The following is a 15,896-nucleotide window of genomic DNA, read 5'->3' as shown; positions in this document are numbered from 1 at the left end:
ACAGAGACCAAAGAACTGAATAATGATGGGTCGCAGCCGAACAATTCGAGACATATGGCGTCCAGGGAGTCCATCCTGCTGGCCCGTCGACTGTTCACGGAAGCGTCAATAGATTGGGCTCTAAGCTCATTCGACACTATGAAGTCTCCAGGTCCAGACGGCATACTAGCCATCTTTCTACAAAAATCGGACGCAGCTATAATGTCCGCACTTATCAACCTCTTCAGAGCCAGCTGCATCCTGGGTCATATTCCGGATAACTGGCTGAAGGTGAAGGTAGTGTTTATCCCCAAAGTTGGAAGAAAGGACAAAACCCTACTTAAGACTTTCAGACCCATAAGTCTAACTTCATCATTTCTCGAATTGATGGAGAAAATAATGGATAAATATATCCGTGAAGCGTTTCTCAAAGACTCCTCGCTGCATAGGAACCAACATGCCTATCAAAGCGGCAAGTCAACAGAAACTGCTCTTCACAGCTTAGTGACGTGATTGAAAAGTCCCTCAAATATTAGGGGACGGTGCTATGTGACTTTCTTGATATTGAAGGGGCCTTCGATAACACGTCCTTTGCATCTATTAATAGGGCTCTCTTCAATAAGGGAATCGACCACAGCTCGAGGAGCTGGATACCTGCAATGCTCTCTAGCAGAGTGGTCACAGCAACCTTGTTATGGTCACTAGTTGTTGACGCACTTCTTAATAAGCTTGGTTACGAGGTCATTGGATACGCTGATGACATCGTCCTCATCGTCAGAGATAAACACGACGCAACTAAACATAAACCCCTCAAAAACAGTCCTAATTCCATTCAGTAGACTGAGGAAGAACTCCATCACTCCTCTAACACTAAATGAAGTAAGACTGAGCTTCAGCAATGAAGTCGAATACCTCGGAATTGTTCTGGATAAGAAACTGAACTGGTTTGCACAGCTGGATCATGCCGCTAAGAAAGCGACCTCAGCGATCTGGGTCTGCTGAACTCTGTTTGGTAAGACATGGGGACTGAGACTTCGCTCTCTGGTCTTACAAGACCATTGCCCGACAAAGAATCACCTATGCTTCCCTTGTGTGGTGGCCTAAAGTGAACGGAGTGACTGCCCAAGCCAAACTCAAAAAAACGACTTGCATGTCTTTCGGTTACCAGCGCTATGCGAACAACTCCAACTGCAGCCATGGAAGCAATGCTCTGCCTACTGCCTCAACATCTTCATGTGAAAAAGGAAGCAGAGCTTGGCGCTCTAAGGTTGCAAAGGTGGAAAACTATACTTGAAGGGGACCAAATCGGCCACCTTCGCATACTTAGGGAGTTCAAACTAACTCCGCTATTAACTACAGTCTCCGACTGGATGGACGTTAGGACCAAAATGGATATTCCGTTTAGAGTGATGGAAACAAACCGCTCTATGTGGAACAATGGAAAGCTTATTCTTCCATCTGGTATCGTCAGTTTTTATACGGGTGGCTCAAAAATGGAATCTCTAACGGGATCTGGTATATACGGACCCAGTATCAGGAAAACGTTTTCCCTGGGCAAATGGCCCACCGTTTTTGAAGGTATATGCCATATATATCTGCGCAAAAATATGTCTGAAACGCAACTACAGACATGCGGAAATCGGTATATTTTTAGACAGTCAACCCTGGAATCGCCAGAAAGTTACTTAGTCTGAATCGTAGTGAACTACGGATAATCACGGGACTCCTTACCGAATACTGTCCTGCTTTTTATCATTTCAAGAAAATCGGTGTGGTTTTGAACGACACCTGCCGATGCTGTAAATCTGAACCAGAGAGTTCAGAGCATTTGCTTTGCTTTTGCAGAGCTCTTGCTTCTTCTAGGTACAACTTCTTAGGAAGTTACCTTCTTACTCCATACCAAGTATGGAGCTTAAATCCCAGGCAGATCATTAGTTTCATCAACTATGTTGTACCTAATTGGGGTACAGGTTTACAACAAAACAGTTCTACTCCATCAATGAGTACGAGCAATCCGTAACCTGTGCACAGCAATCGGGGCCCGCCACAAAAGACAATCAGCAAGAATTTCGCAGTGGAATTTCAGAACCCAGTGCCCTTCAGGCATACATGAATTCGAAAAAAATGTTATTAGTTGCTCACAAAATATCAAAAAATTGGTCGCAGTGACGTAAATACCCAACACGAAAAAAAAATTAGTTGCTCGAATGCTCCTAGCGGGGAAAGCTAGCTTAGCAGAACTTAATGGTTGATCTTATCAAATGCTGCTTTTAGATCCGTATATATATATATATATATATATATATATATATATATATATATATATATATATATATATATATATATATATATATCGTCTACTTGTGCTCTCTTCTCATCTTCTCAAGCGCGTTGATTCACGAAGGTACTAGTAACATCTCAAAGGTAAGTAGTTTCCGATTGTCCGGGAATAAATCCATTCTGATCAGTTGAGATGTAGTTTTTGGAGCGAGTCAAAATTACTTCGTTTAAGATAATCTCGAATAACTTCGACACTGCTGAGAGACTAGTTTTACCACGATAGTTTTTTGTGTCCCATTTGTCTCCAGCCTTGAAGATAGAAAACCTAAATGATTCCTTTCATACGAGACGCATTGAAATTGGCTGCCATAGGATCGGCTGAGGTAGCTGAGCATCGACAGAACATTACTGCCGGAATTCCATCCGGCCCAGGAGCAAGCGAAGTCTTCTCGTTGCCGAAAGCACCATAGCTGAAGTGACCTGAAAGGTGGATAGCTCCAAGAAGTCGGTAGAAGTATCAGAAAAAACAGATTCCGCATCGACATCACTAGTTGTCGTCTGCTGAAAGACTGACGCGAAAGGTTTCTAATTCCTCAGCATCAGGAATTACGTTAGTTGGAGTGTGCCTTATTTCATCATTTGCATCTTGAGGTTTTAAAAGATGAGCAGCCATGACGCACAGCAAGTGAAACGAGCAGTGGTGAATGAAGTGGATCAATCGGCAACAGTGGCACGACGGATTCATCTACGATGAAGCCAGTATTGTTGTTGCAAAACACCAAATCCAGAGTACGACCGCGAGCGTTTCGTGAAGTATTTCGTTGGCAAAGGTTGACGAAATCTATTCCATCGACGAGGGCAAAACTTGCAGCACTCAGGATAAATTCACTAGCACCATGCCAAAAACACCCTACCGGTGTTTTTGGACCACAATCCTCATCCCCATAGAAATTCAAAAACGTCTCTATCATGCAGACGTTGTAAATCAAATAATCAACTGTGACCTTGATAAGTTGCGACAGTTTGTTTGGGAAGTAGTCCTCCTACTCGTACATTTTCTGTCATAACCATGATCGATCGACTCTATCAAATCTCAAATGAGGTGTTGAAATCAATGAATGTGTGTTTGTGTCGTACCCACCCACAACATTCCTATGGGATTTAATGGATAGACAATGGTTGGACCATTTGTCTTCATCCAATTTAAATTTCTCAGGATGCTTCCGAAGTGTCTTCTTCGTTGTTTTTAGCGAGACTAAACTCGGCCTGAAAGGCATACAAATTTTGTATGACTTCAGAAGTGGAAGTAGGCGCTTTCAGAGGCGTTTCTAAAGGTGTATCTATAACTAGACAATGTGGTTTCGTTAATGTTTAGATATAGAATTTCGTACACCGCATTTCGCCGTTCATTGCGATTGCAGACCTGATTCTAACGCTTGTTCTGAAACGCTGTATAGACGCCAGATTCAATAACTCTATGCGCCAGATTCAATCACTCTATGCGTAATGATATGTTTTTTTTACTCATTTGCTAAAAATACTCTCATGTGTTCTCGACAGCGGCTCAGTCGGCACTTTTGCCTGGGAGGTTGATATAAAAGGTGAATTTTGAGAATATTGAAGAAAGAGAGAGGCATGTCCAAATCAATGAACTTTAGTATGTAGTTCGCGAGAATGCGAATATGAATGGGAATAGGAGGTGTGATGTTAGGCTAAGAAAGAATTTCCCCGTCTGGACGAGGGAAATTTTTTCTAAGCCTAAAGTCACACCTCCTATTCCCAATTATATTCGCATTCTCGCAAACTACATACATTGCCTGCTTTACTAAACTTAAAGTGAGAGTCATATGACAAAGATGAAATTAGTTCGTGAAGAAATATATCCGTCATAATCAATGACCACATTTCCTCATCCTTTCTCGTTTGGTCCAGCGTTATTCAGGGAAGTCATATTGGACCATTTCGATTTCTGCTGTACATGAACGATGTCAACTTTATTCTAACGTACTTCAAATTATTCTATGCCGATTGAACTAGTAGCGACTTGAAATTATATTACACGATAGGACGGATTGTTCCTGCAACAGTAATTGCAACGTATCCAAAGGTTCGGTCATCTCGTTTAGTCGCAGGCGCGCTACTCTTTACTACAACATCAATTTAGTAAGCATACGCTGAACTAGCATAGTTTTAAGCATGATTTGTGTTAATTTTTGCTGTTATTAGAGAGTTCATTGATAAATGGAAAAATAAAACTTTATAGCGCAAAGCTAGAACCAAATTTTTTCTTCTATTTGGGGCCCCTAAAAAATTCTAAATTTATCTGAAGACGATATGTTTTGTCATCGATTAGCGCATTGCATTTCAAACTTGTATGAATAAAATCCTACTTTTTCTGCATTTTCCATTCTACAGAGCTCAAAATGGCTCGAACATGCTTAACAATTTTGCCGCAAACACTAAAGAGCTAGGATGCCCCTAAAGAATGCTACAGCTGTTTAAAGTTGAGTCCTACGTCGAATTAAATGCTGAAAATATTTTTTCCTGTCAACACTGCCAGTATACCGGCGTCATCTGCAACATGTTGAAGATACCTACGCTTAGAATATTGACCCAACTGTAGGTGCTTGTTCCAGCTGAGTGTATAAACTCGAAATGACAGGTTACTTTTGATGGAAATCCTATGTTAAATAAATCCTATGTACTGATATCTGCTCCTACTTTATTAATCATTGTCATTGCATTATTTCATTAAATAAAAAGCCTTAAGGAAAACTACAAATCAAACATGATGTGGAGCTTACGCGAAAAGCCACGAACTATAAAAAGGCACCTAGAATAGCAGAGGAAACCTTCTCAGCTCATTGTACAATAGAAGCTCATGAAGCTCTATAAGAAAGAAAATTCTTTTTGTGATCTTTATTCTAGACGAATGAAGTTTGCAGAAAGTTGAAAAAAAAAACTGCGTTCGATTTGTGTTTCTATTTTCCCGACGAGGAAATCGGTTAACTTTTTTCGCGATTATTTGTTTTCGCAACTTTTTTGTTTGAGTTTCAAAAGGGCTGCTAAAAGCTAGAAGTCAGCGCAATTTGTTATGACTCCACAGTATTTTTTCCATCATGATAGGGAATATTCATGAAGCTGAAATATCTCCAATCATACAGGACTTTGAAATAGCTTCCACCCACTATGAGTCATCCGATGGGAATTGAAACAGTCGCCGTTCGTTTTATCTTTGCGACGACTCCTAATCCCAACAGTTCTCACCCCCGAGTTGCGTTTGGAAAATGAAGTGCAAATCATATCTTTAGCATAATCAAACAGCAATTTCCCAATTCCATCTGGCTCTAAGAGTAGCAGCGGGGTATTTGTCGACGATGTCACACCAGAACCGAATCCTGCTAAATACTCGGAAGGAGATAAACTATTTCAGGCTGCTGTCGTTGTTTCGTGTTACCGAACAATACCAAGGGTGAGGGGGGTCGCCGAAGTACAGTGTCCCCTACGTTTCGGTTGAAATCTTACAAAATTTCCGCCCTTTTAGTCATCCGTAGTTATTACGTGTGACTCTTATGACACTCGGTGTCTACCAATTCGGATTTTTCGATATTCTTTCATTATTGAGATCAGTGAACCTATGTAACAATCTCATGCAAGAGGAACTGCAAATTTGCTGAAACGAGATTTATCTAGAATGGAGGCACCGTGCACATACCCAAAAACATGAAAACGTTTTTGGGGTGCTTCCTATTTCACAAGTGCAATTATGTTGTCCCTTGCCTCGAACTGTTGCCACGGATGCTATCGCTTGCTGTGGACTGCAACAAAGCGCACCCAGTACCTACTGTGTGTTGTGATTGGGAGTGGAAATTGAGTTTGACGCTACACATTTTACGAGAAGAGACAGTTTCCCGTCACGTTTGGCCAAAATCCCGTAACTCATATAAAGAATCCTTCTACACCCGCAACTAGCCGACATGCTGATGCAACAGCGAGAGTTGAGTGAGGAAAGTTTTTCTTTCGTTTTCTTCTTACTACTTTCTCTGTGATTTTCCTTCGACTACGGGGAGCGAGTTTTGCACGGTTGCAACTCGGAGCTTATGGTTGCTTAGTGAAGCATGTCAAATAATCCTGCTCTGTTGCTGCCTGCTTGCGTTATCACTCCGTTGTTCTTTGTCCGGCATCTTGGTCGGTTTGTCTGAAAATGTTTATGATATAGGAAGTGGGTTTGAGAAACACGATCCGTAGGGTTCCCCTGCTATCTCGGTTCTAGTTCTTTGCCACTTCTAGCGATTGGCAACGCACGGGGAACGAACGAATAAAGAACATTGATCGAATTTGTCTGTTTATCGCCGCAGGACATATTGCTTTATGCATCCTTGGATTGCTCGCGTGAGTTGAGAATGCGATTAGTGCCATTTTTAGGAAAGTAAAAGAAGGGCGCATTGGTGTTAGCATTAGCTCGATTTTCGAACACAATTCATAGAGTCTACTACTCATGACGCGGTTTTCTATAAGTACAGTGAACTTAAGAGCAAGGAAGTATTAAGGACACAATATCTTGCAAATTCGAATATTTCAAACTGACAAACATAGTATAGAAGGCTGATGCAAATTACAAACTACAAATTACAAAATTACAAAATTACAAAATTACAAAATTACAAAATTACAAAATTACAAAATTACAAAATTACAAAATTACAAAATTACAAAATTACAAAATTACAAAATTACAAAATTACAAAATTACAAAACTACAAAATTACAAAATTACAAAATTACAAAATTACAAAATTACAAAATTACAAAATTACAAAATTACAAAATTACAAAATTACAAAATTACAAAATTACAAAATTACAAAATTACAAAATTACAAAATTACAAAATTACAAAATTACAAAATTACAAAATTACAAAATTACAAAATTACAGAATTACAAAATTACAAAGATACAAAATTACAAAATTACAAAATTACAATATTACAAAATTACAAAATTACAAAATTACAAAATTACAGAATTACAAAATTACAAAGATACAAAATTACAAAATTACAAAATTACAAAATTACAAAATTACAAAATTACAAAATTACAAAATTACAAAATTACAAAATTACAAAATTACAAAATTACAAAATTACAAAATTACAAAATTACAAAATTACAAAATTACAAAATTACAAAATTACAAAATTACAAAATTACAAAATTACAAAATTACAAAGTTACAAAATTACAAAATTACAAAATTACAAAATTACAAAATTACAAAATTACAAAATTACAAAATTACAAAATTACAAAATTACAAAATTACAAAATTACAAAATTACAAAATTACAAAATTACAAAATTACAAAATTACAAAATTACAAAATTACAAAATTACAAAATTACAAAATTACAAAATTACAAAATTACAAAATTACAAAATTACGAAATTACAAATTTACAAAATTACAAAATTACAAAATTACAAAATTACAAAATTACAAAATTACAAAATTACAAAATTACAAAATTACAAAATTACAAAATTACAAAATTACAAAATTACAAAATAACAAAATTACAAAATTACAAAATTACAAAATTACAAAATTACAAAATTACAAAATTACAAAATTACAAAATTACAAAATTACAAAATTACAAAATTACGAAATTACAAAATTACAAAATTACAAAATTACGAAATTACAAAATTACAAAATTACAAAATTACAAAATTACAAAATTACAAAATTACAAAATTACAAAATTACAAAATTACAAAATTACAAAATAACAAAATTACAAAATTACAAAATTACAAAATTACAAAATTACAAAATTACAAAATTACAAAATTACAAAATTACAAAATTACAAAATTACAAAATTACAAAATTACAAAATTACAAAATTACAAAATTACAAAATTACAAAATTACAAAATTACAAAATTAAAAAATTAAAAAATTAAAAAATTACAAAATTACAAAATTACAAAATTACAAAATTACAAAATTACAAAATTACAAAATTACAAAATTACAAAATAACAAAATTACAAAATTACAAAATTACAAAATTACAAAATTACAAAATTACAAAATTACAAAATTACAAAATTACTAAATTACAAAATTACAAAATTACAAAATTACAAAATAACAAAATTACAAAATTACAAAATTACAAAATTACAAAATTACAAAATTACTAAATTACTAAATTACAAAATTACAAAATTACAAAATTACAAAATTGCGAAATTACAAAATAACAAAATTACATATAACAACTTATAACTTATACTTTCCAACTTACATATAACAAATAACAAATAACAAATAACAAATAACAAATAACAAATAACAAATAACAAATAACAAATAACAAATAACAAATAACAAATAACAAATAACAAATAACAAATAACAAATACCAAATAACAAATAACGGATAACGAGTAACGGAGAAAGATTAACGGATAACGGATTACGAATATCGGATAATGAGTGACGGATACCTGATATCGGAAAACGAATGGCTGTGAACGGATAACGGATAATAGATAACTAATAACGGATAACGGATAACGAAATACCGATGACGATTAACGGATAACGAATATCGGACAAAAAATAACGGATAACGGATAACGTTTAACGTGTAACTGATATCGGGTAACGGATAGCGGATAAGGAATAATTGATAACCGGTTACTGGTATCGGAAGGCGGATAATGGGTAACGTATAACGGGTAACTGATAACTGATGACTATCAGAAGACAACGGATAGTATGGAATGTATAATGGATACGATAACGGATTAAGCATAACTGATAACGGGTAACAGATAACGTTTAACGGATAATAGGAAACGAATAACGAATAACGGATTATTCATAACTAATAGCGGATAACGAATAACGGATGACGAATAACATATAACAGATAACAGATAACGGATTACAGATTACGGATTACGGATAATGGATAACGGATAACGGTTAACGAATTACGGATTATGGATAAGGAAGTATGGATAATGGACAACGCATAACGGATAACGCATAACGGGTAATGTATAACTAATAACTGATAACGGATAACGAATAACAGGTGATGAATAACGGTTAACGGTTTACGGATAACGGATTACAGATAACGGATAACGGATAGCGAATGAAGAATAACGGATCACAGATAACGCATAACCGATAATGTATATCGGAAAACGCATAACGGATTACGGATAACGGATAGCGAATAACGGATAACCGATAACGGATACCGGACAACGCATAATGGATAACGGATTACTAATTACGGATAACAATTAGTTAATAACGGATAGTAAATAACGGATAACTGATAACACATAATGGATTACGGATAACAGATAAAGGATAACGGATAACGGGTAACTAATAGCCGATAACGGGTAACAGATGGCGCATATCCAAAATAGATAACAATTAACTGATAGCAGATAATGGATAACGGATAACGGATAACGGATAACGGAGAGTGGATAACGCATAACGAATAACGGATTACAGAAAACGGATGACGGAGAACGGATAACGGATAGCGAATATCGAATAACAGATAATGCATAACGGATTACAAGTAACGTATTAAGAATAAAGGTTAACGGATAACGGTTAACGGATAACGGTTAACGGATAACGGTTAACGGATAACGGTTAACGGATAACGGATTACAGATAACGGATAACGGATAGCGAATAACGGATACCGGACAACGCATAATGGGTAACGGATTACGAATTACGGATAACAATTAGTTAATAACGGATAGTAAATAACGGATAACTGATAACAGATAACGGATAACGGATAAGATAACGAATAACGGGTAATGTTTAACTAATAACGGATAACGAATAACGAAAAACAGGTAATGAATAACGGTTAACGGATAACGAAGTATGGATAATGGATAACGGATAATGGATAACAGATAATGGATGACGGATAATGGATAACGGATAATGGATAACGCATTACGGATAATGGATAAATGATAATGGATAACGAAGTATGAATAATGGATAGCGAATAACGGAAAACGAAGTATGGATAATTGATAACAGATAACGCATAACGGATAACGGATTACGGATTACGGATTACGGATAATGGATAGTGAACATCGAATAACAGGTAACGCATAACGGATCATAAGTAACGTATAACGGATCAAGGTTAACGGATAACGGTTAACGGATAACGGTTAACGGATAACGGTTAACGGATAACGGTAAACGGATAACGGATAACGGATAACATATTACAGATAACGGATAACGGATAGCGAATGAATAATAACGGATTACGAATAACGCATAACCGATAATGTACATCGGAAAACGCATAACGGATTACGGATAACGAATAGCGAATAACGGATACCGGACAACACATAATGGATAATGGATTACGGATAACTATTAGTTAATAAAGGATAGTAAATAACGGATAACTGCTAACAGATAACGTGTATAACAGATAACGGATAACGGATAACGGGTAACTAATAGTCGATAACGGGTAACAGATGACGCATATCCATAAACGGATAACAATAAACTGATAACAGCTAATGGATAACGGATAACGGATAACGGAGAGTGGGGAACGCATAACGTATAATGGATTACGGATAACGGATAACGGATAGCGATATCGAATAACAGATAACGCATAACGGATTACGGATAACGGATAGCGAATAACGGATAGCGAATAACGGATAGCCGATAACGGATACCAGATAACGCATAATGGATAACAGATTACGAATTATGTATAACAATTAGTTGGCAACGAATAGTAAATAACGGATAACTGATAACAGATAACGGATAGCGGATAATAGATAACGGTAACATATGACGCATATCGGATAGCGGATAATGAATAACGAGTGATGAATAACGGATAACGGATAAAATATAACTGTAACAAATGACGGATATCGGATAACGAATATTGAATCACGGATAATGGATTACGGAAATGGATCACGGATAATAGATTACGGATAAGCAATGGCTGATAAAAGATCACTGATAATGAATAAGGATTAACGGATAACGGATTACGGATAACTTTTTTTATTACTTTATTAAGGTGGCTTTCAGCCACAGGCTGGTTCGCCACCATAAAACGGATAACAAATGGCGGATAGCGATTTACGGATAACAAATGGCGGATAACGAATAACGGATAACAGATAATGAATAACGAATAACAGGTAGTGGATTACGGGTAATGAGTAAAGGATAACCACTAACGAATCACGAATATCGAATAACTAAAAACGAGTAACGAATAACGAATTACATAAACTGATTAAATTAATCACAAACAACTAATATTCAATGTTTCTATTTGTGCGTTTCTATGCCTACCTTGGTTTTAATGACTTTTGTATTTTAAGGTCGAACGTTGTCATGCAATAGGATATCTTTTACGTGCCTCTGCTCGTATTGTATCTATTTTTTTCTCAGTGCTCAGCTTAATTTCATGAATTAAAGTAGATACCATTCTCCCGTCATAATTCTGTTCGGTTTTAACTCGTCATTGAGCAATTCCTTCAATTTAGCGTCTTAGAAGTTTGTTAGTCTTTCTTTACGCGGACAGTCTTGATGATCTTGATGATGATGATGAAATTAATTAATTAATAAATTAAATTTCAACTCTCGACTTGCTTCAGCTGCTGTTTTTTTATTTACATAAGAAAAGTAACACTACCCGCAAATGACCTTTATTTGGCACAAAATCAGATATTTGCACACAACTAAACTAAAATCACTAACGCGTCAAAGCGGTTTGTTTACCATCCGTCTCACTCAGGCTTATCATGTTTTTTTATATATCCAAATCTGTTGCTGGTCGCACTTACAGCTGGCACCATTTTGAGTTTGAGCTTGAGCTTGAACGACCGATCTGAGCTAGTGAAGTTGCACAAGGAATAACGTATATGGCTACTTGGGATAAGTTTGCCATCTTCAGTGTACAACAATCTAGTAACTACCACTTTGTATAGATCGATAACGGCGTCGCACTTACTGCTGGCATCATCTAGTGACAAACAGCAAAAACTTAGTTGCGCGCACCTAGTACATGTTACATGTTACAAATTACAAATTTGATTTCTTATCTATTTTGTGTAAATTACACTTGTCTGTTATTCTAAATGCTTATGAAAACAGAAAAGATTGTAACAGCCTATGTAACTTATTAGTAGTATGCAACAATGAAAAGTTTGAGTCACGCCATTTTCAGTTTACCATTTTACAACAAATCGCTCTCCACGAAAAAAAAAATGGCGCTACTAGTATCCAACTAATCGGAAGCACTTTAAACTTTCGGGACTCGCAGATGAGTATCCTCTAATGGCTCCCTGAAAAGCCACTGTACATGGGCTGGAGTCTCACAACTTAGCGCTGCTTAACAGTCAATAAATATTCAACTTTATGCAGCACAACCGCCAACAAGCACCGCGACAAGAGCTCTCTACCAGACGGTAAATGCGAAACGTAAATTTACAATCTTTGATAAACGTAAACTTTTCCTGTATGGCGATACCTTCGGTGTACGGACGGGAAGCACGACACGGCTACTTCTCGTGCGGAAGAGAACTTTTCCACTTCAGCTTGCGAGCTATCGCCTGGAGGATAACAGCGGGCCTTAGGCAGTGCCGCCACGCGACAAACGCCGGTGTTGGGAAGGATATCAACAAGTAGCTGACACACGGAGTGTAAAATGAACATCCGCCGATTCGTGGAAGAATTGAGCTTTCGAAACGCATGCGCTAGAACCGTTTCCGAAGGACATTCACCGTACTGGGACCGGTTCGAAGGTTGGCGTTTCGGGCTGGAATCGAATTCGGATGCATCAGTCTCGGTTCGGATTACTTTCGGAAAGGATGTTTGTGCGTTACTGCTCCGTCCGTGTTGGGCCCTTTCGGATAAGTTCCTTCAGTACGAGGAATAGGAAGTGAGAGTGCAATGCAAAGGCATGTGAAAACCGGAACAAGTGTGAACTGGTCGGTTAGCGGTGCTACAGCAGCTGTCGTCACCTGTGACCTGACGAGTTGTTGGACCGGCAACGGATACAGTCGCTATCCTGCGGTCTTTGAAGCCAGACGGACTGAGTACAGTGGAGTCGTCTCCACGGCAGCAGGGCGTTGACATACCAAGGAAGAAACCCGTGTTACGGTTGTGTCAACATGAGTTGTGAATTAATAATTTAACGCTATCCAATTTGATGGTAGTGGGTTATAGTCATTGCCTAGTTGGTTACTATCGATTTAGTTGTTATCGCTAGCAACGTTTCTAGGCGATCTCGTCTCCAGTTCCGGAGTGAAAGCTGTAGTCGAATTTGGATTGGATATTTCTCGACATTTAAAACTCTCACCGGGGAATTTTATCTCTAATCAAATTATGAAAATTACCGAACGCGACCCACGCAGTCTGCATTAATCATGTGATGTGCGTTAAATCAATATCTAATTAGGAGTGAAAACAAAAGCCGAGGAGATAAAAATTAATAATAGATTGGGCTTGATCGTTTTCGCGATGCGCGTGTCCTGGTCGGTAGTTCGTCAGTCATTGCCGTAAGCACGAGTGCACCGCGAATGGAGATAATTAAAAATTCAAATTTTACGAGCAGTGGTGATGAATATTCATGACGATCCTTTGACCGATGTGCGGTGGCCAGCAGTATGCACCTAACGGATTATCGTTAAAAAGCTCAACCACTAGATGCAATAGTGAAATTATCGTTCCTGGCGCAAATTGTCCATTGTACTCGCAGCCGTTGTGAAGTGATGAGTAATGGGTAACAGTTCCCGCTTCCGGTCTCATGCTGTTCGGATTCCTGTACTCTGCTGATCCTTGAGTTCCAAGTTGACAGCTTGAGCTGCGAGTTAACAATGACGACACTCTTCACTCGACCAGAACACTCACTGAGCTGGCGACAGTTGAAATGATTGATGAAGTTACACGCTGTGCAAATAACGAAACAAATAATTATAAATTTATGATGAAATTAATTTGATTGCGTTTACCGTCTACCCTGGCCCCTGGTCCATGATGGACAATTCTAGGTGAATCTGTACATAGTGCTTTGTGCTTTCTCAACACTCTCTACTGAGTTCTTTCAACTTTGCCGATCTAGATGTGAAATCATGATTCAGTTGTCACTATACTAAGTGAATCTGTTTAAAGTGCAGTGTTTTTTTTGGAAAATCGCAAAAATTAATCGTAAACGTGAGACAAAAATGGTCTCCGAGCGGTGCAATAATTGTTGGTGTTTTGTACTCCTGTTATCATTGAATCTAATTGGACATTCCTATGGATACTTCGACCTTTTCTTGAATCATTCGGAAGTAATCAAACTGATGGGTGAGTTTTTAGTCTTAATCTAATATTTATGAAACCATGTATATTTTTACCATTAGACGTAATTAAAAAAAACTGAAAAGATTGTTAAAGAGGTTTTTTTATAAGACACGAGCGCAAGATTAACCTAGAATTACGACCGCTTGTCTGTTGTCCATACGTTTTTCGCAATAGGTTTCTACTGTTACTACTCTATTTTTATTAGCTGGTTGGTAACCTTGATGAGAAGCGTTGATTTTAGATTGCCATTCATCAATGACACGGAATTATTCTTGTTCTCTTGTTATTCTCCGCTTCGCACACACTGCAAGCAAGCAAATAAGACATAAAAATAATAACACACGCTACCGGCTTACTAACATTTCCGAACATGTTCAGCAATGCTTTACAGTTCTGCTGGCTAGTTCGTGTGGAACGCTGCGATCGAATGAGTCGCCTGCTCAGCCTTACTGCGCTAAAATCAGCGGCTGCTCCTCTCCGGTTCAACGAGGTTCCATATTTTCCAATAGATCAATAGTCAACGTCACAAAATCACAATTTTTCGCATCTTGGCTAGCTAATTTTGCAAGGGATTTTTGTTAGAATGGAAAAAAATCCTTTGGAAACTAACTGAGTTTCAAGCATTTGAAAGTGGACAATTTTCGTGACGCTCTTGATGTTTTTGGTTTGACAAAATGCTAAGGCTTGTGCTTGAAAACTTATCAAACATTGGATTATTTTTGTGTTCTAATACACTTTTAATTGCAAAACTCATATAACTCAAGGTTTTATTTATTTAATATCTTCAATTTTACTTCGTCGCCAATTGCTACTTTCAATTCGATCAAGTGTAAAATATAAATCAATGATAATATGGAATATGACAGGAATAGCTTTAACCGTTCGCGCGGCTTAACGAGGCTTATATAGAGTATGAAACAATTATTGTTTGAATGACGCAACAATGCTTAATTTTCCATCACATATCCATCACATATAAAATGCCAATATCTCAGCTCCACGGTTAGATATCAAGGATCTTGTTCATGTAAACTTTCGCTTTGCAGTAATAATTTCAGCTCTTGACAGAAATTAATTTTTACGTGTGTTTTTGGACAAAATTTACTGCCCTGCTGTTCTGCTAGGCCCAATTCGAAGCGAATCGTTTTCAAATATGCTCATATTGTTGATATTATTCCAAACGTGCATACAGTGTAAACA

The 15,896-nt window shown here is 36.9% G+C and overlaps 1 protein-coding gene across 7 annotated transcripts in view; it reads left to right on the top strand.

Moving 5' to 3' along the window:
* LOC129725075 (tyrosine-protein kinase Drl) overlaps positions 1 to 15,896 on the top strand; it is a 516,531-nt gene that overhangs the window by 278,343 nt on the left and 222,292 nt on the right. Inside the window, exons 1-2 of one of the 7 annotated variants that reach the window (XM_055680486.1) lie at positions 13,201 to 13,339; positions 14,402 to 14,699. The exons of 1 other annotated variant lie outside the window; for it this stretch is intronic. In XM_055680486.1, coding sequence (XP_055536461.1) covers positions 14,576 to 14,699 — 124 coding nt within the window. In that variant the 5' untranslated portion in view covers positions 13,201 to 13,339; positions 14,402 to 14,575. Of the gene's footprint in view, positions 1 to 13,200; positions 13,567 to 13,965; positions 14,700 to 15,896 lie in introns of those variants that run through there. 5 more of the 7 variants (XM_055680485.1, XM_055680483.1, XM_055680482.1 and 2 more) reach the window with 5 other exon arrangements.

Source organism: Wyeomyia smithii, chromosome 2, assembly GCF_029784165.1.
Source record: "Wyeomyia smithii strain HCP4-BCI-WySm-NY-G18 chromosome 2, ASM2978416v1, whole genome shotgun sequence".
NCBI lineage: Eukaryota > Metazoa > Arthropoda > Insecta > Diptera > Culicidae > Wyeomyia > Wyeomyia smithii.
This window is presented reverse-complemented; position numbering and strand designations above follow the sequence as displayed.